The sequence below is a fragment of the Manacus candei genome, unplaced genomic scaffold (genome assembly GCF_025592945.1).
Source record: "Manacus candei isolate 608988 ecotype Guabito, Panama unplaced genomic scaffold, ASM2559294v1 h1tg000063l, whole genome shotgun sequence".
Classification (NCBI taxonomy): Eukaryota; Metazoa; Chordata; class Aves; order Passeriformes; family Pipridae; genus Manacus; species Manacus candei.
Window position 1 is genome coordinate 1,669,091 of NW_026138111.1, and position 24,820 is coordinate 1,693,910.

The 24,820-nt window shown below is 42.3% G+C and overlaps 1 protein-coding gene across 5 annotated transcripts in view; it reads right to left on the reverse strand.

The window, feature by feature from the left end:
- ORC5 (origin recognition complex subunit 5) overlaps window positions 1–24,820 on the reverse strand; it is an 86,153-nt gene that overhangs the window by 49,012 nt on the left and 12,321 nt on the right. For all 5 annotated transcript variants that reach the window (XM_051805089.1, XM_051805093.1, XM_051805090.1 and 2 more), the window contains 6 exons: window positions 17,224–17,408; window positions 15,709–15,801; window positions 7,522–7,719; window positions 4,033–4,107; window positions 1,608–1,719; window positions 1,114–1,244 (listed from right to left, as the gene is read on the reverse strand). In XM_051805089.1, the coding sequence (XP_051661049.1) occupies window positions 1,114–1,244; window positions 1,608–1,719; window positions 4,033–4,107; window positions 7,522–7,719; window positions 15,709–15,801; window positions 17,224–17,334 (720 nt within the window). In that variant the 5' untranslated portion in view covers window positions 17,335–17,408. The remainder of the gene's footprint in view (window positions 1–1,113; window positions 1,245–1,607; window positions 1,720–4,032; window positions 4,108–7,521; window positions 7,720–15,708; window positions 15,802–17,223; window positions 17,409–24,820) is intronic.

Below are 24,820 nucleotides of genomic sequence, written 5' to 3' on the forward strand. Positions count from 1 at the left end.
ATACAAAACTCAATGCAGTAACTTCCACATACAAATCTAATAAAATTCCAGAATGTATTATTAATAATCACACATAATGGCATACACATTTTGAGTCTGTACTAGACAGCAAAGAGTTGTTCAGAAGCCTACAGCAGTTGCACGTGTCTGTCACTATCTTCTAGAGAAGAGACTTGTCTCTCTCACAAAAAGAATTTTGGGTCCAATTGAGTATGTATTTTCATAATACATACAAACACACAAACAGAGCATCTAAAGCTAACGAAATTCTCATAAGCAGAGCCACTCAAGTACAGTCTGCAAGAACTGTGACCCTGGTTTCTACTTGTGTCTCCAGCAACCTCATTTAAATATAAAACCTGTATGGTTAATAGGTAAGTTCAGCTGAAGTGCAGCAACATGTTCCCAAGGGAAATGGAGGCAGAACATTCAGATCATTTCTTTAGCACTGATTTGTTCACTGGCCATTTGTAAAATTTCCCCGTATGGAGTATAGTTACTTATATAATAATCTGATGAGCTAATTACTTGTTACTGTTATTAAGCTTTTCTTATGCAAAGGCCACCATCAAGTAACTGTCATTTTTCTTCTCTTAAGTTTGTTTACTATTACATTATTCAATTGACATATGGTTAAAACTCCTTTTTCCAAATACCATCAATCTGTTACGAGAAAACCACACAGCACTGGAAGCCCTTTACAGCCACCTGTACAACTGCAACCTTTGTTATGGATTTCTAGGGAAACTGCATTTTGAGCTAACACATTCTTAGAGAACAGATTTACATTACATATAAAGAAGAAATTTTTTACAGTGAGGGTGGTGAGACACTGAAACAGGCTGCCAAGAGACACTGTGAACGCCCCATCCCTGCAAGTGTTCAAGGCCGGGATGGATGGAGCTTTGAGCAACCTGGTCTAGTGTAAGGTGTCCCTGTTCATGGCAGAGGGGCTGGACTAGATAACCTTTAAAAGCCCCTTCTAATCTAACCCATTCTATGATTCTCTGATTTTCTTTTTGTCCATATTCAACAATAAATCTAGACTTTCAGAGTTCATTTGGCAGAAGACACCCCAAACCAAAACAGCAACTCTAAAGAAGCTCATCTCACCAGATGCCGAAGTTCTTTCAGGTCCCTACAAACCATGTAGAAGACACCAAGCAGAATATTGATATATGCAGCATAGAAATCTGCAGTATATTCTGGGGGATGATTCTGAGACAAGATCTTCTGCAGATGTCCTGTTTAAACAAAAAAAAATTTTGCTTATTTAAAGCCAACTTAATAACCTGACCACCTCTTAAAAGCGGAAAAACAAACTAAAATCATCACTTAAAAACACCCCAACAAAACCCACCAAAAACCATACTGCTTTAAAGAACCAGCAAATACAATGGAACCAAAACATTACTTTGAGATGTTCTGGCAAGTGGAAATAGACAACTCTTTTGGAGGCTGTGTGAATACAGACTTTTACATTCCAGTAGCTATTACATATTCTGGATTCTGCAAAAGGCCCACTGATAGACATGGAAAAAACTTTTGAATGTGCTCTGACCAAGTATTATACAATCCTCAAAAAGCAGATTTAAGAATTAGTTTACCTATGCTGTAATCAGGAAAATACAAAGTGAGTGGATCAAAGCATCCCACGTTTGGACGGAACAGTTCCCACACTATTTCACTGAGCAGGACAACTGTCACATTACTGTCAGTCTGTAGAGGCAGGAGAAAAAAAATTAAAAGAGAGAGCAACAGGCACAGAAAGAACAAAATAACAGTGCATGTTACAGCATCAATGAGAAAAATTATTATTGTGACTTTTCTGTTCCACAAAAATCATCAAATTTACAGTTTAATACAAATTACTAGCATAGTAATAAAGCTTCAGCTGGCCTAATCAAGCAGCTCATACATTTGCAAATTTTCATAATTATATGATATTTCTCTGCATCCTTTGCCATTTCACTGACATATAAGCTCTGTGGGGTGGTACAGCTCTGGTACTACACAATACCTAATATATTCCACCCCTTACTCCCAAAATTAAGAGAGCATTTTACTTTGGTAATTAAACCCAGATTTTCAGAGCAAACAGGAAAAGTTAAGAAGCAAAAGAAAGCTCAGCACTTCTGAAACCAAGCTCTCTTCTATGTTATTTTAGAGGTAATCTGGTCTTTAAAAACAAACACACACATCCCAAAACAAAAATGTAGTATTACCTGTCTACTCTCCCAACTGTGTTACTAGTTATGAACAATAACTGTTCATAATAACATATTCTTTTTCACCAAGTTTTTATTGACAAACTACTTACCTCGAGTTTGATGTTTTGGTCAGTAGGTAACAAAACACTTCATATTAAAATAATATTCCTTATTTCGGTCACCCTTCAAAATATTAGCTATTTAGTACAAAACTAACTGTCTGTGAAGATGATGGGTCATTCTCCCTTTTTGCAAGGTTTTTGCAACCATACTAAAAATTCTGCACAACAAAAGATGCTTGTAAATATGGTTCTTCAAGAAAGACATTTGAAAACTATTGAGGCACTTCAATGAAACAAAAGGAAGGAACCTGACTAAATTGACACTGCTGTGAATATGAGCTGTGAATTACCTGAAAAAAAAAGTTTAAATGCTATTCCCTTCCCTGAAACTGAGGGAGAATCTCCTTTTACTTACTCTTCCCACTTCTTGTCCAAGTGGCACTCACCCATATTCTTTACTGTTCCTTCTTCCTCTGTTTTTAAGCAACTTTTTTTTCCTTTTAACACAAAAGTATTTTTCTGTGGATTTCTTTCAGTGGTGCTCCTCTCCCAGACCTAGTGTTTTAGCTGACAGAAGTACTAAGGTATGTTCAGTTCAGTTCCTGACTGATCTTCCAACATGAAAAACTTAAGTAATTTCCACCACAATCCTCACAGAAATCAAGCATCCAATAACCTATTCTTCATCAGCAATCCTCCAGTCCCATGAAATCCCTCACAATTTGTCTCCTTTCACTGCAGGAAAGGAAGCAATGGAGTAGATTTGCACCTCCAACATTGCTCTGCAACATAAGCTGCTTTAGAAAGCCTCAGTCCAGAATCCAGAATTTAAGCAACTGGAATATCAGCATTCAGGAAACAAACTTATTTGGAGGTTACTTTTGAATTTGAGGGTGTTTCTCTGACATATTTAAGTCTTAGTCTATGGTTTTTTGGTCCCTGAACAGCAAGCATAGATCTAAGCTTTTCTCTGCAGAACAGGTTGTTTCTGCTTCAAGAGCAGTAAAGTCCAGAACATGGCCAGAACAGACAAAAAGACCCAGAAAATGCACCAGCTGCCAGGATTAAGAATACAGCTGTGAATCAGTCTTCATTCAGTAAACAGAGAATCAGTGTCACCAGAAGATTAAGAGCACCACACAAAAGTCTCGAGATAAGTATAATTTCAGCTCTTTAGATGTTCAGACATTTCAAAGTAACAGCATCTTCTGGTTTTGTCTTCAGTTTCTTTTCAGAAAATGTACCATTTTTCCTTATTCCAAGGCAAAAAGCTTGGTTGCTTCAGAAGTGAGAAAGGGAGACACACAATGGTTTACTCCAATCAGAAACTCACTGCAGTGCAATTCCAGAAGAAGTGTAAAAAACTCTCTACCAACACATTCACAGCTGCTGAGCTGTGCAGCTCCACCCAAAGTAACTGGTAGTCTACTAAAAATCTCATTCTTAAAAATAAAAAAGTAATGTAGAAAAGACAGCATGTATCTGACACCAGCCTCAAAAGAACCTACAACACATCAGATACTGTAAAATAATATACCATTAAACCCAATTAAAGAAAAAGTGTAATAAAAACCTGACAGTGTTTGAATTCTGGTTTGGTTTCTAGTTTTGATCACTGTTTTTGGGGGGTAAGGGTTAATTTTGCAACTTTTCTTCTCTAAAGAATCGTTATCCTTTATCTGTGAGCCTAGATGGACAGATACCACATGTTCAATTACTTTCAATACACAGGACACATACATATTTTTCCAGATACTTACTAACTCTTGAAGCCTAAGAAATGCTGGCAGGATGTTTGCTTCCATTTCCCTCAGCTGTTCTGCTCTATCCAGTACCTTTTAACAAAACAATATGATATAGACAATGTCGACTTCCATTCTCATACGGACTTAAAATTAATTCTTAGGTGCTGGAAATTGGAGAGATTATTGCTTCAAATGTGCTGCCAGGAAGCCCAAGCAGTTCTGCATCCAAAAAAAGATACAATCCCCAGAAAAGCAACATTCTCATGCCTTATGGCAGTGAGAATTAATACTCAAGTATACCAGTCAGAAATACCACTGACAAAGTCATGATATCATTATCAACCACTGAAAGCTCGATTTTTGCCCAAAATTCTTACTATTTTTTCAAACTTACACATAGTACTGTAGCACTGTAACTATAAGCTTACTCTAGGAGAGTTATCTTTTCCCACTACGGAATTATTTTTCACAAACGAGTAAGAGCTGATATTTTAGAAGAAATTAGCTATCATCTGGAATTCACTGAACTGAATTTTGAGAGAAACTTTTCTTGTCATAGTTTGCAGCCTAGAAAATTAGAGGATTTACCGCATGCAAACCTCACATAGCAGCAACAGATATGTAACATGTACAGCTTAAAAAGGAAACACTTTAAGCTAAATTAACATTCTGGAGCCTGGAGAATAAAAACAGAAGTACGAAAACATGCATGGTTATCCTCTGGCAAAAACAATGTGTATTCTCAGTACACTTAAAATCTTGACAAGAATGAAAAAAGAGAATAGAAAGACATCTTCTGTGGTTTATTTACTACTTGCAATATAAATCTAAATTCTGAAGTTCATTACTTCTTTTGAATTACTGCTGTTGAAAGAAAAACTCTAGGCCCCTAGAAAATTATATTTTTCTATCCTATTACATATTCTGTTGCCCACAGTAAGGAAAAGAATTTTATGTGGACAACCAAGCATTTCATGAAAATATTATTTAAAAATCCCACCATACAACCTGGAGGAGCAGTATCTCTGCAACAATATCTCACACTTCTTGGGAATTTATTTAAAACTACAATACAATATATGACTTTATATTGACATCTGTATTTAGCTCATATAATAAATGACTTCAGGAATGAAGACTGTACCACACAACTGACCAAATAGAAGCTATATATTTTTACTAATAAAATACTGCTTATTGGACCCTGTGACATGCAGCTACCAAACACAAAGCTTAAAGGTCTTGACCTAAGTGGATCATACTTTTTAGTTAAATGGGAAACAAACTACAGTTTCTACAGCAGAAAGTATACTGTGACCCTGGCTTGTGGAGTATGTCAAATGGTTCACAGGAACAGTCTACCCCCAGGCCTATGAGTCTACGCTTTATTCTTTAGTGTCAATACAGACTTGTCACCCTTCAATTTTTTAAAACAACTATACATTTAGAACTGGCTGCTCATTTACATTAAAAACAGTAGCTTGTTACTTCTGTAAAGTGCTAAATATTGTAAATGTCTGAATGACTACAAGTTATATCTACTCCAATTTTTCAGGTAGTTAAAATGAATAAATTCATTTTGCATAAGTAATCACAAGCATTCAGCACCCATACTCGGGTTAAGAGAAACATTAAGGACTCTTTGCTTGAAAGTAAACATTTATCTTAATTTACTCTGAGTTAATTGAGCTGAAATAGTACATTATTTACAACTGAAATTAGAGTAAGTTAGCATTGTCAGTTTATGTTACCAGCATGCTGGTCCTTCCATCAGCCTCAGTTTAAAACACTCTACAATAAATCCAGATAATGTAGGTTAATAAACATGAATTGATTTCTCCCATTCCTGTCTGTTCCCATGCAGAAGGGAACTGAAACACTAATTTCATACTTAATTCTTCTGATGCAACAACTATTTTCATAATACAACTGAACCTTTACAGTTATTTAATGGTTTGTTTTCTTTAACCAATTGTTCAAGAACTTTCTAATTTTCTGAGTGATGCCAATTTATATAGTATACATGAAGAATTCTTTACTGATGTAGAACAGTTTTTTAATCCAAATACTAATTTGAAAGTAAAATTGTAGTATAAAAAGTATTTTGTGAAACTCACTAAAGGTTATTATAAATTTTTTCCTTATGGAATTGCTGAAGAATGTCAATACCACTTTTGTGATGGTAAATTAAATTGTCTATTTATAACTTATCTGTTTTAAGTGTTGGTGGTACATTTTTTCCTTCATTCAATTTCTAAGAAGTATGTAAAATGTAATAACTTTGTGACCTGTAGGAAACTATGAGATAGTACTGTTTCCACTAGACATAATACGAAGTTATTTAACTCAGTGGTTAAGTATTTTGAAATGGAAATGAAACTTATTCAACTGTAACCTGTGAAACAGAATGAAGCATGATCAGTATAATTATGGACTTCTTGTCTGACCGCAAAAAAACCCCAAAGCATTATGGGGACATCAATTGCTGTGAGAAACATGTAGAGCGATTACCAGGGTCATTAAGCTTTCAATCTTGAACCACCTTCATGTTTTCTTAAACAATCAATTTCACCTCTTTTAAAACTGGCCTGAAATGTCAGTCCATATCTTCTGCAGGTCCACAATGTATACATTCATTTACACATCACTAATATTATGGCCTTCATATTGTCCTTTCATCAGACTTCTTGTATGACTGAAATGTCTTTCCTACGTTCATCTCCTGGTACAATAAATGCTGTTATACTCCTTTATGTAGTTAAGATTATCACAGTTAAAAAAACCCCAAATCCTAACTTCTAGTAATACATTGATTCAATCATTCCTGCAATCTAAAATCTGATAATTTTTCCTGCAGTCTGCCTGTTTATTCCCTTTGAGTATATCATCATTTTTTTTCATTGCAGTCTTTTTTTCCATCTTAACTTTAAAACTACAGTTCTTGCCTCTGAGGGCCACAAGCGTAGTTGAAGAAGTAAGATCTCAAAAGCACTTTTACAGAGGAAGTTATACATTTTAGTTCCTTAATATAAGTTCTAACTTGAACCTATTCTAGCCAACCAAGCCTTGTCATTTGCATACTCCATAAGTCCCTTCTGCCCTATTCCCGACCTTTGCTTTCTCATTTGTGAAGCTGTTTTCACAAGGAAACAGATATGCATGACTTACTAATAACAAAACAAATTCAGGCTCTCTGTATTTAAATACTCTGTAACACTATTACATCCCCAACTTAAATGTGAGGTATAATTTATGTTGTTAGTTATGCTACAGAGTTATTGTGTATAAAAAATTCTGAAAGCAGGAAAAAAAAAGAACCTCCTCTAAAGCCTGTAAACCAACTGAAAGAGTCCAACCACTACCAACAGATTCTGAATGAGGTCTATGCAGAAATTTTGTGAAAACTGTTCTATAAGGCACACATTTCACATACAAATTACCAGTAACAATTACTTACTCCCTCTTAACAGGAACAAAACTGGACATCAAAATTAAATTACTTACAATGTACAATGTCTGATCTTGAAGCTCTCGACTCACAAGAGCCTGTTTAAACAGACGTACAAAGTCATTGAAAGTATCGCAAGGCACAGGAGAGGTTGGTTCTGTCTCACAAGAACAGCTTTGCAACTGGATGAGAATTTCTTCTAAAAGAAGTCGTGATGTAAAGCATTCCACACAGTTCACAAACACATGAGGAAGCTGAGGAGGATAAAAAAAACGATACAACTTTTATTTGGCTTTTTCAGTGTAAACACTCCAGAATCACTTTTCTCTTCTGGATGACACAATCAATGAAACAGAAAATAAAGCATAAACCAAAAAAACTTGTAAAAAAAGACATAATCAATTATGTACCTAGTCAAAATATTATCTATCACAAAGTGAAGACAGATGTGATGTATCTTCAAATGGAACAGTGTATCTTCTAAATATGTTTAAAAACTGAAACACACCGTATATCTTTTAACTATGTTTAAAAACTGTGAGCAACACATAAAAAGAAAACCAAACAGCATTTAGTTCAAAGAAATTTAGACAATTGTAACACATTACAGTAAAATGGTCCACTACAAATTACGTCTAGATAACACAGATGTGTCAAACATATTACAAAGAGAGTAATCTAGGAGTACACTCCCTAGAATTACTCTGAATGTTTTTGGCATTCAATGCATACAAATATAAACTATGAGCTTCTACATTAGACTCGTGTTCAGCATGATTGTGCAGAACATTTTTAGAAAACCAGATCTTTGCAGAGCAAAGAGCTTGTGAAAAAAACAGAGTATGAGATACATTGTAAGTACTGACTTAGTAATATTGAAAAGCTACTGTAATTTGCCTTTAAATAGAAGACACTACAAACTAAAAAATAGTACCAGTATTCAAACCTACATAAGGCAAAAAAAGATAATATTTCTGTTTTTCAGAAATAGTTTATCTGCATAGCTCCATAATCTCTGGTAAGGCATATGGTCTTTTTCACACTTAACATTAAAACCTCTGGAAAACATTAGTCACTCGGATGCAGGAATGTGTTTGTCTATAACAAAAAAAACCCAAAAAACCAAAAAAAACAAACCACAACCACAAGTACTTCAATCCAGTCTTTCTGTGTAAAATACAATATATGGCATGTGATTCAGCAGATGTGGGGAGGTGTGGGTACATGCTGGCAATCCACTCACACAGCATGCAATAAAAAGCTGTTTTTATGACTCTGAACACCATTAAAAGAAAGGGGCTATATGTCCCAAAGCAGCTATTCAAAGTGCTGCACCTCCATAGCAGAAGGAATGCTGAGTGTCTCAGATGTGATTCACACCACCACATAACATAGGAGACACCTATACTTGGCAAAAGGAAGTTCTGTAGAGAGAGTTGCTGCTTAAATCCTACTGCTTGCCAGGGCCAGGCCACATCTTTGGATATGCTGCAAGTGGGTAGCACAGTGCTACGAGCACTGCATGAAAGGACACTGCATGGAAGAGGATAATAACCCCCATCTTGTGCTCTTCTCCCTCTGCAGAATTTTTAATGAGGGGGGCTTCTGCATAAAACCCAGTCCTGCAGATAAGTGCACTCTAGATGAGCCAAAAGCATCAGGGCTATGAGAACACACAAGTAGAAATTCATGGTTTAAGCATAAAGTAGGCACCTGTCATTGGATTTAAAAATCCCTGAAGTTCTTGACTGACAAAAACACTAACATTAACAGGTTTAAATGGAAATTTCTGTGATGACATTCTTCAACTTAGATGGACTTTATAACATGTTTTGGGAAACATTACAACAGAGGATAAAACTAGCACGAACATACACATTCACTAACAGAAAAAGAAGGGCCACGGAAGTGGCAAGAACCCAGTGCTTAAGTATTTAGCCAGCACTGACCAGAGAGGGATTGATGTGGACTTATGGCCATGGCTCTCTACATCATTCCTCAAGATAACTCATGGCTGGGCTTCGCGAACGATTTGGGTGGCTCTAACCACATTTGTTACAGGCACGTTGGTGACTTATGAGGCCAATACGAGACAGACATATCCGATTGCAAAAGGCACAGCAGAAAGACTCTTTAGATGGTGTATTCTGCAGAACACGATTCTTTCTGCGTTGCCTTTTCTCCTCGAGAGTGATCCTGCGTGCGTTCTCAAAGGAGACAGCAGCGTTATAGATGGTGTGTCTCCAGGCCTCCCGATTGGAGGCCAGAGTAGACCAGTTATGATGATCAATATGGCCAAGGCTGAGATGATGTTTCAGGGAGTCCTTGTATCTTTTCTTCGGGGCGCCTCTCTTGCGGCAGCCGGTGGCAAGTTCACCATAAAGCAGGATCTTAGGGAGGCGGTGGTCCTTCATCCTGGAGATGTGCCCTGCCCATCGCAGCTGTGTTCTCATCAACATGGCCTCAATGCTTGTGACTGCTGCTTGCTCTAGAACAGATGTATTGGTCACAAAATCTGACCAGTGGATGTTTAAGATTGTATGGAGGCAGCGTTGATGGAAGCGTTCTAGGAGACGCAGGTGGTGGCGGTAGATGACCCATGATTCGGAACCCTACAGGAGAGTAGACAGCACTATGGCTCTGTAAACACTGATCTTTGTACTTTTCTTCAAGTGTTTATTTACGTCATACTCTTTTGTGAAGTTTTCCAAAAGCACTGTATGCCTTTGCTAACCTGTTGTCTATCTCTCCGTCAATCTTACCATCCGAGGAGATGAGGTTGCCTAGGTAATTAAACTGTTGGACTGATTTGAGTTCTGATTGGCCAATGGTGATGTGGGGATGATGGGGGACTTCCAGAGGTGCAGGTTGATGGAGAACCTCTGTCTTCTTTAAGCTGACTTCCAGCCCAAAGAGCTCAGCAGCATCTGCAAAGCAGGATGTTAAACGCTGCAGGGCTGCTTCTGTGTGGGCAACAAGGGCGGCGTCATCAGCATAAAGCAGCTCCCGGACAAGATGGTTTAAGGTCTTGGTGTGGGCCTTCAGTCGCCTTAGGTTGAATAGACTTCCATCAGTACGGTATCGAATGTAGATACGGTCCTGATCATTGAGATCTGCCATGGCCCTTTGGAGCATCATGCTAAAGAAGACTGTGAATAGGGTAGGAGCAAGAATGCAGCCTTGTTTTACACCATTCTTAATTAAAAAGGGCTCAGAAAGTGCATTGCCATATCTGACTTGACCGTGTTGATCCTCGTGGAGTGAGATGATCATTTTAAGGAACTTGGGGGGACAACCTAAACGTTCCAAAATCTGCCACAGACCTTTTCTGCTCACAGTATCGAAAGCCTTGGTGAGGTCGACAAAGGTTACATAAAGACCTTTGTTCTGTTCCCTACACTTCTCTTGCAGTTGTCTGAGAACGAACACCATGTCTGTGGTACTCCTGTTGGCTCTGAAACCACACTGACTTTCAGGAAGGATTCCTTCTGCTATAGCAGGTATTAGTCTGTTCAGTAGTATTCTAGCCATGATTTTGACAGCAATGGAGAGTAGAGTAATACCACGGTAGTTTGAGCAGTCAGATTTAATTCCTTTCTTCTTATACAAAGTGATGATGACTGCATCACGAAGGTCAGATGGTAGTTTGCCGAATTCCCAACAGCGCACCACAAACTCATGAAATTTGGTGTGGAGTGCAAGGCCTCCATGTTTCCAGATTTCAGGTGGAATTCCATCAATCCCAGCTGCCTTGCCAATTTTCACCTGCTGTATGGCCTTGAGGGTTTCTCCTAAAGTGGGAGCAGTATCCAATTCATACTTTATTGGTTGTTGTGTGATGGACTGAATTGCTGAGTATTGGACTACACGGTTGGTACTGAATAGAGTCTGAAAGTGTTCAGACCATCGATTCAGAATGGAGGTTTTATCTGTCAGAAGTGTTTGACCATCAGCGCTGAGTAGAGAGCTTTGGACCTGATATGTAGGTCCGTATGCTGTTTTCAGGGCCTCATAGAAACCTTTGTGATCACCTGTATCTGCGCATAATTGAGTTTTTTCAGCTAGATTGATCCACCACTTGTTCTGGATGTCACGGAGTTTCTGTTGGAGCTTGCTGCATGCAAGACGAAAGGCTGTTTTTCTTGCGTGACAGGATGGCAGTGCAAGGTGTGCTTGGTAAGCGGTTCTCTTCTTCCTCAGCAATTCCTGGATCTCTTGATTATTTTCGTCAAGCCAGTTCTTGTTCTTCTTGAGGGAGAACCCTAAGGATTCCTCGGGGGATTGCAGGATGCTGTTCTTAATATGGTGCCAAATTGTTTCAGGAGAGGAATCTGCAGAATCTATGGAATGGTTTTCAGGCCTAGTTTGAAGGTTTGCCTGGAAACTGTCTCTTACTGTGGCTGATTGGAGATTGTTAACTTGGAGTCTTCTCCTTGGGATATTGCCCCTTTTAGGTTTGAATTTGAGATTGAAGTTGAGTTTACAGTGCACAAGCCGATGGTCTGTTTGGCATTCTGCGCTGGGCATCACGCGGGTATGGAGGACATCACGAATATCTCTCCGTCGCACCAGGACATAATCGATGAGGCGCCAATGCTTAGATCTGGGGTGCATCCAGGTTGTCTTCAGACTATCTTTCTGCTGAAAGATAGTGTTAGTGATGGTGAGTTGTTGCTCTGCACAGAATTCTAGCAGGAGTCGACCATTATCGTTGCGGTTTCCAACACCGTGCTTGCCTGATATTCCTTTCCAGGCATCAAAATTCTTTCCTACTCTGGCATTGAAATCACCAAGGATGATGACCTTATCATCTGCAGGCACCTTTTGGGTAAGGTGGTGCAGGTCAGCGTAAAATTTGTCTTTTTCAGCAGGGTCAGCTTGGAGAGTTGGGGCATATATACTAAAGAGGACGACGTGTTGGTTGTTGTTTAGTGGAAGGCGTAGGGAGATAATGCGGTCAGAGTGACCTGTCGGCAGATTTTCGAGTTTGGGAAGAATAGAGTTTTTGATCATGAAGCCGACACCTGAGAGATGTTTTTCGGTTCTGGGCTTCCCTGACCAAAAGAGGGTGTAACCAGCGCCATGTTCTCTGAGGCTGCCTTCTTCATGAAGGCGAACTTCACTGAGAGTGGCAATGTCGATGTTGAGACGAGCCAGTTCATGGGCAATTAGGGTGGAACGTCGCTCAGGACGACCGCTATCTGCAGAATCGAGCATGGTTCTGATGTTCCAACATGCTAGAGTTAATTTAGGTACACCTTTGGAGGCAGGTGCGTGCCTTTGTCTTTTGATCTTTGTGCGACCGCATTGGAAGAAGATGCCCGTTGGCCGCGGTTAACCAACCGCGTGAAAGTGGAGATGAGCTTTGTTTAGGCCACCTTTTCTAGGTCCCTCTCCGAGTGGAGCAAGCAGTGCTGTCTGTGAAAAGGCTGCTTGGTCGTTCACGGTGCTGCCCCAAGAGACTGTCATCTCCAGTCAGTCTCAAATGACCAATATCCTGAACCGCCTGCATGCAGGGTTGGGTCTGCAGCTTCCAGTGCACCTTTCACCTGCCGTGTCGACCCTCGCCCGTCGCTACAGGACTTTTTGCATGTGGGTAAAGCCTTCAAGCCTGCGCAATGGATTTTTTAGGTGAGATGCAGTATGTGTGGAACTGAACCCACTCTTTAATCCTAAGGTTCATCTGCCAGGGCCGAGCGAGCTTGGACGGTGGCAGTGAGGTCCTCAGGATGTAGGTTTGATTAGAGTGACCTTCTCTTAGATGGATGGCCTTACAGGGCTAAGCGAGCTCCATCTGCCCGGGTTTGAGATTAGAGTTGTCCTTCTCCTAGGATGATTGCCAGAAGGCTAACGAGCTCATCCTGCCCACAGATTTATTGTATCCGACCCTACAGTTTTGACCTGTCTGGCATGGGTGACCCTACCGAAGGTATGTACCATCGCCAGCATAGCTCGCAACCACATAGGGGTACACAGGCTGCACTCCCACTACCAAAAACAACTAGGCCAAGTCCCACACTACCCAGTTTTCCACCATCTGTCTACACTCAATCCCAGGGAAACACCCAGGATCAGCCCCCTGTCCTGACCAACCCTTCAGGATGCAACAAACAAATCCAGGACATACCAAACCTGGGCAGCAGCCGCAGGTGAGCCAAAAACAAACAGACGAGCAAAACTGTTCTGGCCACCGCACCCACCCAGGGCCCGAGGACCTCCCCAGGCCCCAGCCTGGCCAAGATCTCCAAGCCCCAGAGGAAACCACCATCCACCCCGACCCTGTCCCCCCCCCACCGTGCCTCCCCATATCCTTCCACGCACCACCCACCTGACCACCCTCCAGCCCGAGGACCCCCACAGCCCGCCCGGCACCCCTCACCTCCCCCCCCCCCAAACCAGACCGGCAAACTTCTGTGTACTCCGAGGCCTCCACTCTCCTCTCTCTCATCTCCCACGAGGGCACAGGGCCACACCGGCGAAACTCCCCCTCTTCCGCTCCCGCTGGGGCGGAGGGGACCGGGGGCGGCCCCGCGCGGGACCCGCGGGAGCGGGGCCAACCCCGCAGCTGCACGGGACCCATGGGAGCCTCAAGATAACTATTTTTCCAAGAAACACACATTCAGCCACAATGACCCACTACTTCTACGTAGTTCAGATTCTCACCTGGTGTTTAAAGAAAAGAGTAGGTTTCTCTGCCTGCAGCCCTTACAGCTGAAATAAGTCCTTTCATGACAAAGTTTCTACTTCAGGTTAGTAACACACAACAACTCCAGTACTGATCAAGGATATAACTCATCCCCCAGTGGTCAGCATTAAAGTAGCCTTCTTCCTTAACAATTGAGAGGAAGACAGTTGATAGTCCCAGTTTCCTAGGAACATAAGGCTCCAAATTCAAAACTGCACAATGAATTCTCAGTGATTTCCACTTCACATACTTCAACATCATCTGCTTTATGAGTTCTCCTTGACCTATATCTTACTTACTCCTACACTGTTTCCTAAGAGCAAGAATCCAGAGGAAGTTTGGCTTGGATGGCCAAGCTGAAATAGAACATAGAGTCCCAGCACTTCTGAAAGCGATGCTCACCCCGGAGGAAGCAGCAACAGTACTGACATAGGACAGTAAGAGCCATGCTGCCAGCAAAAGACCTGGCCATGCCAAGTTTAGTAAACACAAACACACCTGGAGAATTGATTTTATTACATTCAAAACTGTGAATGGCATCCTGTTTCATAGGGGGTTTAATTTATGATGTATATCAAGCTGTGTTTGAAGGATCTAGAATAAAGTAAAGTACACAAAATTTGTATTTTCAAACAGGTTCTGAAAAGATAATAATAAAAGGGGTTATCAGCACACTTTTCCCATTTAGAGTAAAAGAACAGTCGTTTATTGTTCAGGAATTAAACAGATTGTTCCCATGCAACATTGCTTAAATATTTTAGAACTCGTGCACTGTTTCTTTTTCAAAGTTTCAGATTTTCCTGCTTCTACAAGAACTAACCAAATTTACTGCAATGAATACAACATTCACAAGTCTGCAAAACCAACTAACCATATCAGAAACAATGGCAATTGTGTGGTGTTCAGACAGGGATTTTCACCATTCCAGGCTCACTTTCTTTTTCAGTGAACATGTACAGCTTGCTGTGTTTGCTTTGAATGCTTTTAACAACTTCATTAAGCTTAAGCTCCGAGGCTTACATTGAAATAATCGTACACATCCAACTGAATTTAATTAAAATGAGTTTGTCAATACAAAACAAATAAACAAAAAATCCACTACTGCTAATTCTTCTCACTATTCTTCAAGTACTCTCTCACTCTTTTTTGTATACACATAAAAGTAGATTAAAGGAGAATATTACAAGAAGATTCAAAAGAAGGTGTAGTGTAAGTGACTGCAGATTGAACTGTAATCATCAATACTTACATGTCACTGGAGCTATTTCAGCCTAAGTCATGCAAACAAGCTGAACAATATTTGGCTTTTTTATCTTTCTTGAACTTTCTTACAAAAGTTATTATGATTTATATTTTATCTCAGTAGCACCAATTTCATTTTATCCTAAATGCACTAGTGAGAAGAGTGATGCATTCATGACACAGTAAGTGGAGTAGAAGAATGAGGAAGTCAGAAATAGCTGAGAAAACAAGCCATTTTCAGAAAGTAGAGGTTATTTCAAGAAATCATCTGTTATAAATAAATTGTAAATTCAATATCTATTGTGAACATTCTTACCTGTAAGGTCTTTAGAAGAGTTTGCATCACATAAGTCTTTCCACTAGATGTATGTCCGTAAATAAAAATGGATGGAAAACTAAATTGCTGACGCTAGGGAAAAAAAAAAATCGTTGCTGCTTCAATTCTTCTTTTTCATTCAACAGATGAAAGATTTATCAGTGAAGTTTCCCTCCAAAAGAAAAGTTATCTTTTAAACCAAGGCATTAAATATAAAATACAGCAATTATTATGGAATCAAAAGATCAAGTCTTATGTTTCATCCTCACTGAAATGCTGGGAGGATAACTCACAAGAATCAAGTATCACACAACTGCCAGTGAAAGTGCTGTAATAAACAACAGAAACACAGAGAGTAACTCATATTACATAACTGAAAGGAAATCTTGGGAAGTACAAATTGCAAGCCATACATTATCTTAACTCATGCAAATTGCTTTTCTTTTCATTAGTACTAAACAGAAAAAAAATGGTGGAGGAGGTGGTAAAGGAGCTGGTTCTTCTCTCACAAGGCAATATTTGATGTAAGACATCTAGTTATTTAATAGTCCTGAGGCTGTACATTTAATGTAATTTTTTTTTACATACAAGGAAAATAATTGTTCTCTTTGTTTCATTCTGAACTGGCACTTATTTTTGTTTTCTTCTCATTCCTAAGGATCTCAAACACTGACTTAAAAATGAATACAAAAATAAAATGGATACTTTTATGAAAAACAATAATATTCAATTAATGCAAGATGAAGCCACTCTTGCACAATATATGCAGGGACTCTAACCTGCATATTTATCAAGAATTTAAGTATCTATTTTCAAGAAAAGTTGTTGCCACTATGCTTGTAATATATATATAAAACTTGAATGCCGTAATTTGATGGTATTATTATTATCCATAATTAAAGGCAGAACCAGAAACAGATACTAATTTCCATTTTGTTAGCTGAATGTAAACAGACATATCAAGTGCTTTCAAGTTTGCAGATAAAAATCCCCATTACTTTTTACCACAAGCTTAGTGAAGCAGTAACAGAATCAATTAACAAGCCAGTGATTTCTGAATCTTGTGACCAGCCACAGAACTACTAAGAATCAGACCAACTCAATGTACTTAGAATTCAGGCACTCAGACAGTAGATTAATGAGTCAAAGCCAAACAGAATTTCTACACTGCAAGTAAAAAAAAAAAAAAAAAAAAAATTTTAGACTAGGCAAGAAGAGACTCCCTGGTACTAACTGGAAAAGATAAAACAAAGTCATGGCAAAATCAGGCTTCAGAGAGAGCAAGGTATAAATAGGTGTGGTTTTTATAAGACAACTTTCAACCTCCTAAAGGACCAGAATCCGATTGCCAAACAGCAATGTTAAGTATGAGTAGCAAAAAATAAAAGTATAATGAAGAGACAACAAACGAATATTCACAATGACATCACAAAAATGCCCCTACATTTCTATTCTGCCCTCTGAAACAGCAGAATGTCTTTGTTCTAGTCAAACATACAGAACAAAAAACACTACCTCTCCAAATATTGACAGCAACATGGACACCTGGGACTCTCGACAAGGCACCAAACTTTCCAAGTGAAGCAGTGCAGCTGCTGGGTATGCTGGATGTTCAAGATTAGGCATTTTGATATTTCTGCAGCTAAGTCACCCAAACATGCAGGTCCCTTTTGTGGTTCAGAGACAAGAAATAAAGTGATCTGGAAAATAAGAAGTTTTCATTATCATTTGCTTTCATATGCATAAAAAGAAAATGAGCAGGAATTGATAAATAATCTAAACACACTACTAGCTCAGGATAATGGTATAATTATGACAGACTTAAAAGACTTCAGAAAAATTGAACTGAACTGTGTGAGGCATTATACAGACATTTTCACACCAGACAGAATCAAAAAAAGATCAAATAAAAAGGGAAAGGTATATGAATGAGAGCGATACGAAGCCTGGAGACGAATTTATAACCCCTGAATGGACCTTTAATATACCGGATTTGACTTCTAATACTGATTATGACACTTTCTGGACATGACAGTTGTACCCCAGTTATTCCCCAGTTTATAGTTGTAATGTTATGCTGTTTTATGTACCCCCTGTTGTTGTTTCTAAAATTGTCCACCATGCTGTCCCCTTCTTCTTCCCTCAGTTTTCCCGCCTTTTCCCTGCTTTCCCGCTCCTCTACCTGCCATTGGTTAGAGTTTGGGGCAGTGCAGAGGTAGCTTTCATTGGTCCTTTCCCCCGGAGATACCCAAACTCCTCCCCTCTTTACCCAGTTGTCCAATCACCATGCTTCCCCAGTTGTCAGTCCCATGCTCCTCCCTAGCCCAAGTTCCTCCCCTCAAATCTGCCCTATTTAAGTCCTGGAGTTCTCTGAATAAAGGGACACTGCTTCACCGACCTTCCACCGTGTGAGTGACCCTTTTTGCAGTGCCCGACCCTATTCCCTTATCCCAGCGGGTCGGGGCAAGTGGCGCCCAACGTGGGGCTCGGTCGAAGGTCTCTTGTATCAAGAGAACTCCCGTGACTCCACTCGGGCTCAGGCAGGTTCAGGAGGGAACGCTGCTCCGCCGACCCTCCCTCGTGCAGCTGACGACTACAGACTTTTACGGTCGTGTGGGTCGCGCACCGGATCAGGTGAGCCATGAGGGACATTCCCGACACCTCCCCCTCATCCCACCCCTTCGTAACGAATTTGAGAGAGAGGAGTAACATCGGAGAGTGTTCTCGAATAACATCATGGGCTTAACACTCTCCACCTCTCAAAAGTTTGTATATCGTCGCCTCAAAGACTTTGTAATTGAACACGGCCACCCGCTTGATAAGAAGCCCGCCAAAGCGCTCGCGAGGTGGCTGGACCGCCAGGGCTGTGCCATGAATGATAACATCTCCTTAGATAAATGGCAAGCCCTCGGATATAATCTATGGCGAGATTCAGACCGAGGCGATAGACTGGCCAAACAAGCGCTAATTGCGTGGAGGCTCGTTCTGATGGTGCTACAGCACCAAATGATGAACACGAACAACAGCCTCCCAGCGCACAGAACTAAGGACACTCACAAGAACACGGACACTGAGGGCACACAAAATGGTGGGACGGAGACCGAAATAGACACCACCCTACATGATGGCGGGAGGGAGCGTAGAAGAAAGTCGCGTCGACCACAAAATGGTGTCGAGGAGGAGGGACCCCGGCATCGCCCAGAGAAAAGGGGGGAGGGTGAAGCGCGTGAAAGACCGGCGCGGGAAAAGAGGCGGGCCCCCGTAGCTCCACCCCGTGGGCCGCCTCCCTCTCCTCCCATTCGTGGCGCGAGAAGTCCCTCCCCCGACACGCCTTCAGACACGCCCACTTCCGCCACTCCTGTCTCCTCCCCGGATGTGTCGCCCTTACGGCGAAGGCAGGAAACAGTGGGCGGGGCAAGAGCGAAGGCCAAACCTTCCTTCCGGGAAGATGGCCGCGCCCGTAGGCCCCATAGCACCAAGGCCTACCCCGCCCACCAGGAACCGGACTATGATCATGGGTGGGCGCCCCGTTCACCGGAAAGGCAACCCTCAGTACCAGATATCTGGGAGGCCTTCCGGGAAGAAGCCGCGTGTGCCCAGGATATAGAATTCTTGAAAGCATTCCCGGTCTACTACGAGGAGGGGAAACCCCCCGAGTGGAGACCGGTTTCATATCCAATGCTTAAGGACATAAAGAAGGCTATCGTTGAGTACGGGCTGGGGGCCCCGTTTACTATCGGCCTCTTGGAATCCTTTTTTCTAGCCTATACGCTTATCCCCTATGACATTCGGGCCGTCATAGGAGGACTTTTTACCACCGTTCAGGCCTCAGTTTTCGAGGCTGAATGGAAAAAACGCATCGTTACCTTTGTTAACGACAAAATGGAGAGAAGAGGGATTCCAATAAGGCAAGCCATCGATATGCTTTATGGGGAGGGGAACTACTCCAGCAGAGGGGATCAAACCAGATTAGACCCCAAATTGTTGAATGTTACTAAAGAATTGGCTTTAGAGGCAGTGAAAAGAGTGGCGGATGCATACGTACAGGCGCCCTCTTTTACACTCATTAATCAGGGAATTAAAGAGCCATTCGTAGACTTTATTACAAGGCTCAAAGAAGCTATAGCTCGGCAAGTCCATCAAAAGGAAAGTCAAGAAATTCTATTTAATAAATTGGTAATCGAAAAAGCTAACGAGGACTGCCAGAGGGTTTTGAAAATGTTGAAAGACCCCACGCTGCTGGAGATGATCGAAGCTTGTAAGAATGTTGGTTCCAATGCCCATAAAGCTAGAATCATGGCTGCTGCTTTTTCAGGGCCCCAACATTGTTTTGAGTGTGGGAAAAAAGGACATTTTCGCAAACACTGTCCTAAGTTTAGATCAGAGCCTAACTTGCCAAATACACTGTGCCGCAGGTGTGGGAAGGGTCGCCATTGGACCTCTAATTGTAGGTCCAAAACTAATATCAATGGTGAACCCCTTTCCCCAAAACAATCACCTAGGCTCCAGAAACGAGTAACTTTTTCATCTATGCCCGATCTTAGACAGTGTCCTTGCGAGCAGTCGGAAAACAAGGAGCTGAGCGCCCAGGGGGGCGCGACGACACAAGTTGCCCCCCACTCCATCTTGCGCCAACCACGCCCAGCCACCCCGTAGTCCGACTGCCACCGGTGGACACTGTTCCCACCCGGGAACAGTGTAAGCCTCTAGCCTGGAATGTCCTACGAGTAGTCCACCCATCCACCCACCTAAGCTCGTACGAGCAGCTTGCAAGGGTTGTACCATCAACCCCAGTAGACCCTGATCTCACCTACTTAGTCACCTCACACTTTTCAGCAGTTGGTAAGGGGATAGTTGTTGTGCCCACTCTCCTGACAGGTCTGACATATAATAACATCGCGATATGTCTAACTGTTCATCTTCCCCCTGTGCAGCTGGAGGACCGCTTCCCCGTGGCGAAGATGGTCTCCACTGAAGACCTGCTGTGTGTCCTATCGGCAGACGAAGAGGAGAGGCAGGCAGCGGAGAAGGAGGTCCTGTGGACCACCACAGTAAAAACATCGCGCCCTCTCCTAACTTGTCTCATTTATTATTTGCAGCCGAAGAAACCACAGCGGGTCAAGGTGGAAGGCCTTCTCGACACGGGGGCGGATGTCACCATAATAGCCTCCAAGGACTGGCCGCACGCGTGGCCAGCACAAACAGCCTACGTTCAAGTTAGCGGCGTGGGGGGAACGCAGTACCCCGTCAGGAGTCGTGAGGTACTGACTATCTACGGGCCGGAGGGCAGACCGGCGTCCCTTCAACCGTATATATTAAACATACCAATTACATTGTGGGGACGGGACGCAATGGAACAGTGGGAACTCAAGTTAGGGACCCTGTCTCCAGACCAAAATTTTTAGGAGGGGTCACTGAAGTGAAGCAGCTCCCCAGGCTGAGCTGGAAGACCGACACGCCAGTCTGGGTCGATCAGTGGCCCCTACCAATAAAAAAGCTGCAAATTCTCAACAATCTGGTTAATCAGGAATTAGAAAAGGGACACTTGGAGTCTTCCACCAGTCCCTGGAACACTCCAGTGTTCGTGATCCAAAAATCCTCAGGTTCCTGGAGATTTCTCCAGGACCTGCGCAAAGTTAATGAAGTCCTTGAGCCAATGGGAGCCCTCCAGCAGGGAATGCCTTCACCATCTATGCTCCCTGCTGAATGGCCCCTAGTGGTGATTGATACAAAGGACTGTTTCTTTCATATATTCCTTAATCCGGCTGATTCGGCTAGATTCGCCTTTTCTGTCCCTGCTGTCAACTCTTGTGAACCTCACCGCAGGTTCCAGTGGCGTGTGCTTCCCGAGGGGATGAAAAATTCCCCAACACTCTGTCAGATGTTCGTAGCAGAAGTGTTGAGGCCAATTCGGTTACAATATCCGCAGTCAATCATCTTCCATTACATGGATGATGTATTGATCTGCGCAAAATCTCAATTAGCAGTTGATGAGACATTAAATTCTACAATCTCGGCTCTAAATTCTAAAGGATTGGAGATCTCCCCTGAAAAAGTGCAAAGAGAAGCACCTTGGAGGTACCTCGGACTCCAAATTACCGCAAAAAACATCAGACCCCAATCAGTGACAATTGACAAAAATGTCCGAACCTTAAATGACCTCCAAAAGCTGCTGGGTGCGATCAATTGGATCCGGCCTGTGCTGGGGATCACAACGGGAGACTTGCACCCCCTATTTGAGCTGCTACGAGGAGACGCCGACCTGTCCTCCCCCCCGTCATTTAACATCAGACGCCCTTAAAGCCCTTGCCACTGTTGAAAAGAAAATCGCAGAAAGACAAGCGTGTAGGAGGGTGGAGGGACTGCCATCCTCCTTAGTTGTATTTAAAGAACAGAGACAACCATTAGCCCTTCTGGGTCAATTTACAGACGATCACCGAGACTTTTGCTTATGGGAGTGGATGTTCCTCCCTCATCAATTCGGAAAAACAATCACCACTATGATTGAAATGATTGGAAAAATAATATCTAAAGGTCGTACTAGATGTTTAGAACTCAGTGGGGAAGAACCAAATTTCATTTACCTCCCGCTGACTTCTGAACATCTAGATCAACTGCTGCAGACCTCTATCGACTTTCAAATAGCCATCGGGGGTTACCCAGGAGAGATTCGGCTACACCTCCCGGCATGCCCATTCATACAAAGATTAGTTAATATTCCAGTCCGGCTCAAAATTATGCAATCTGAAGTTCCAATTCCCAATGCGAAAACAATTTTTACTGATGGCTCGGGGAGAACAGGAAATGCTGTAATAGTGTGGAAAGAAAACAATGATTGGCAACAAGATATCCACAGAGTTCAAGGTTCTCCCCAGATCGTAGAACTCTCGGCAGTTGTACGAGCCTTCGAAATTTTTAGTGGTGAGCCAATTAATATAATCTCCGATTCGGCTTACGTAGTGGGTGTAGTAAAAAGAATTGAAAATTCATATCTAAAAGATGTAACCAATCAGAATTTGTTTCGATTATTAACTAAATTGTTATTTCTGATAGAAAGAAGAGAATTTGGCTATTACATCGTCCACACTCGCTCGCACACCACTCTACCCGGTCCTGTGGCGGAAGGGAACCAACGTGCTGACCATCTAGCAGGTATGGTTGTAACCCCTAATTTATACCAGCAGGCGAAACTCTCTCATGAATTTTTTCACCAGAATGCGCGGTCGCTACAAAAACAATTTGGCCTCAAATTATCACAAGCAAAAGAAATCTTAAAGGCTTGCGCTGATTGCCAAACTCTTATACCTGTTCTCCCAGAGGGGACAAACCCGAGAGGTTTGTCGCCCCTGGAGATTTGGCAATCAGATGTGACCCATGTGGCCGAATTTGGAAAACTAAAATACGTACATGTGTCTATCGACACATTTTCAAAGATGATTGTGGCCACCGCACATCCTGGAGAGAGGAGTAGCCATGTCAAAAAACACTTCCTGTCTGCATTCGCAAGGATAGGAGTCCCAAAATGAATCAAGACAGATAATGGACCCTCCTATGTGTCTGCAGACACGAAGAGATTTTTTGAACAGTGGGGGATACAACATATCACAGGGATCCCCCATAACCCCACAGGACAGGGCATAGTGGAGCGTGCTCATCAAAACATTAAAAACATGCTCAAAAAACAAAAAGGGGGGAGTATTGGCCTCTCCCCCCAAGAAAAACTAGAGAAAGTCATGTATGTTCTCAACTTTCTCAACATGACGGAGGACACAGACACTCACGCAAGCAAAAGTCCTGTGGATCGCCATTTCAGGACGACGTCACCAGTCCTGTCCGACCTGAAAGCAAAAGTAATGTACCAGGACCCACTTACAGAAAAATGGACGGGCCCTTTCCCCTTAATCACCTGGGGGAAGGGCTACGCCTGTATTGCAGGTCCTGACAGACCAAAGTGGGTCCCAGCTCGGCGTGTTAAGATCTCCCGAGAACAGACGACTACAACCTGAAAAAAGACGTTCACGACGCAGCGAAGAACATCGATGCTGCTGATACGTTACCTCCCATGGATCCTCCTAGCTGGAATCATCCATCGCGTTGTCAACATCCCGCTCCAAGGATGGATGAACCAGCCATCTCAAAACTTATGGGTAACGCTAGCCAAGGCCACTGGCACTGACACCCTATGCCTGGCCTTGACCAGCGCAAGTAGCCCTTTTAAGACATGTCTAGTAGGGATCCCCATTTCTCCATCTGAATGGACCGCGTTTGTATCACAAACGCGGTTCCAGGGATCCCTACCATTGAACTCCCCCAACTTGGCACAAACGATCTCGGCATTACCCTTCGTAGACACCCCTTTCCAAGAGATTGATCTTTTAGGCTCACTCCCCTCCACAACTTGTATTATTTTTCATCGTTACACCCAACACATTCTGTTCACTCCCCTTAATGTTACCGCTTATAAGCCCATTTATAAAGGAACACATTCCCCGTGGTGCAATGGCTCAGTGGCAACCACCGTGCCCACTGAGCACATCCCACATAATATGAGGCTCCCCAAGGGATTTTTCCTACTGTGTGGAGATCGGGCGTGGCCTGGGATTCGGGCCTACCCGGAAGGGGGTCCCTGCACAGTAGGAAAACTCGCCCTTTTTAATCCAGCCAAATTTCATTTCGAAAACCAATTAGTACACCCAAAAATAAGAACCAAAAAGTCCCTTTCATTTTCGATGGGCGCTCCCCTCCACTTCCCGAACTCCAAACCCGCTGCCTCCAAACCTGTAGTCCCCAAACCTCTGCCCAAACTCGAAGTTACACCCCAGCCAATTCGGATACAAAATTCTCTCCCCGCACCACATTTGAATCTTGGAAAGCCACAGTATTGGCCTACTCCTCTGCCCTTCCCAGAGGACTGCGACTCCAATATTCATATTTGGTCCAGGGTGAAGAACTTTTGGGCGTCTTTCCCTATCCCTGGGATAGGGACCGCGCATGCCCTCTCTCTCCTGACTCACCTTGGATGCTGGCTGACCAAAGAAGCCAATGCCACAACTCGGGCGATAGAGGGTTTGCTCGAGGACACCCAAAAGTTGAAAGAGGTGTCTTTACAAAA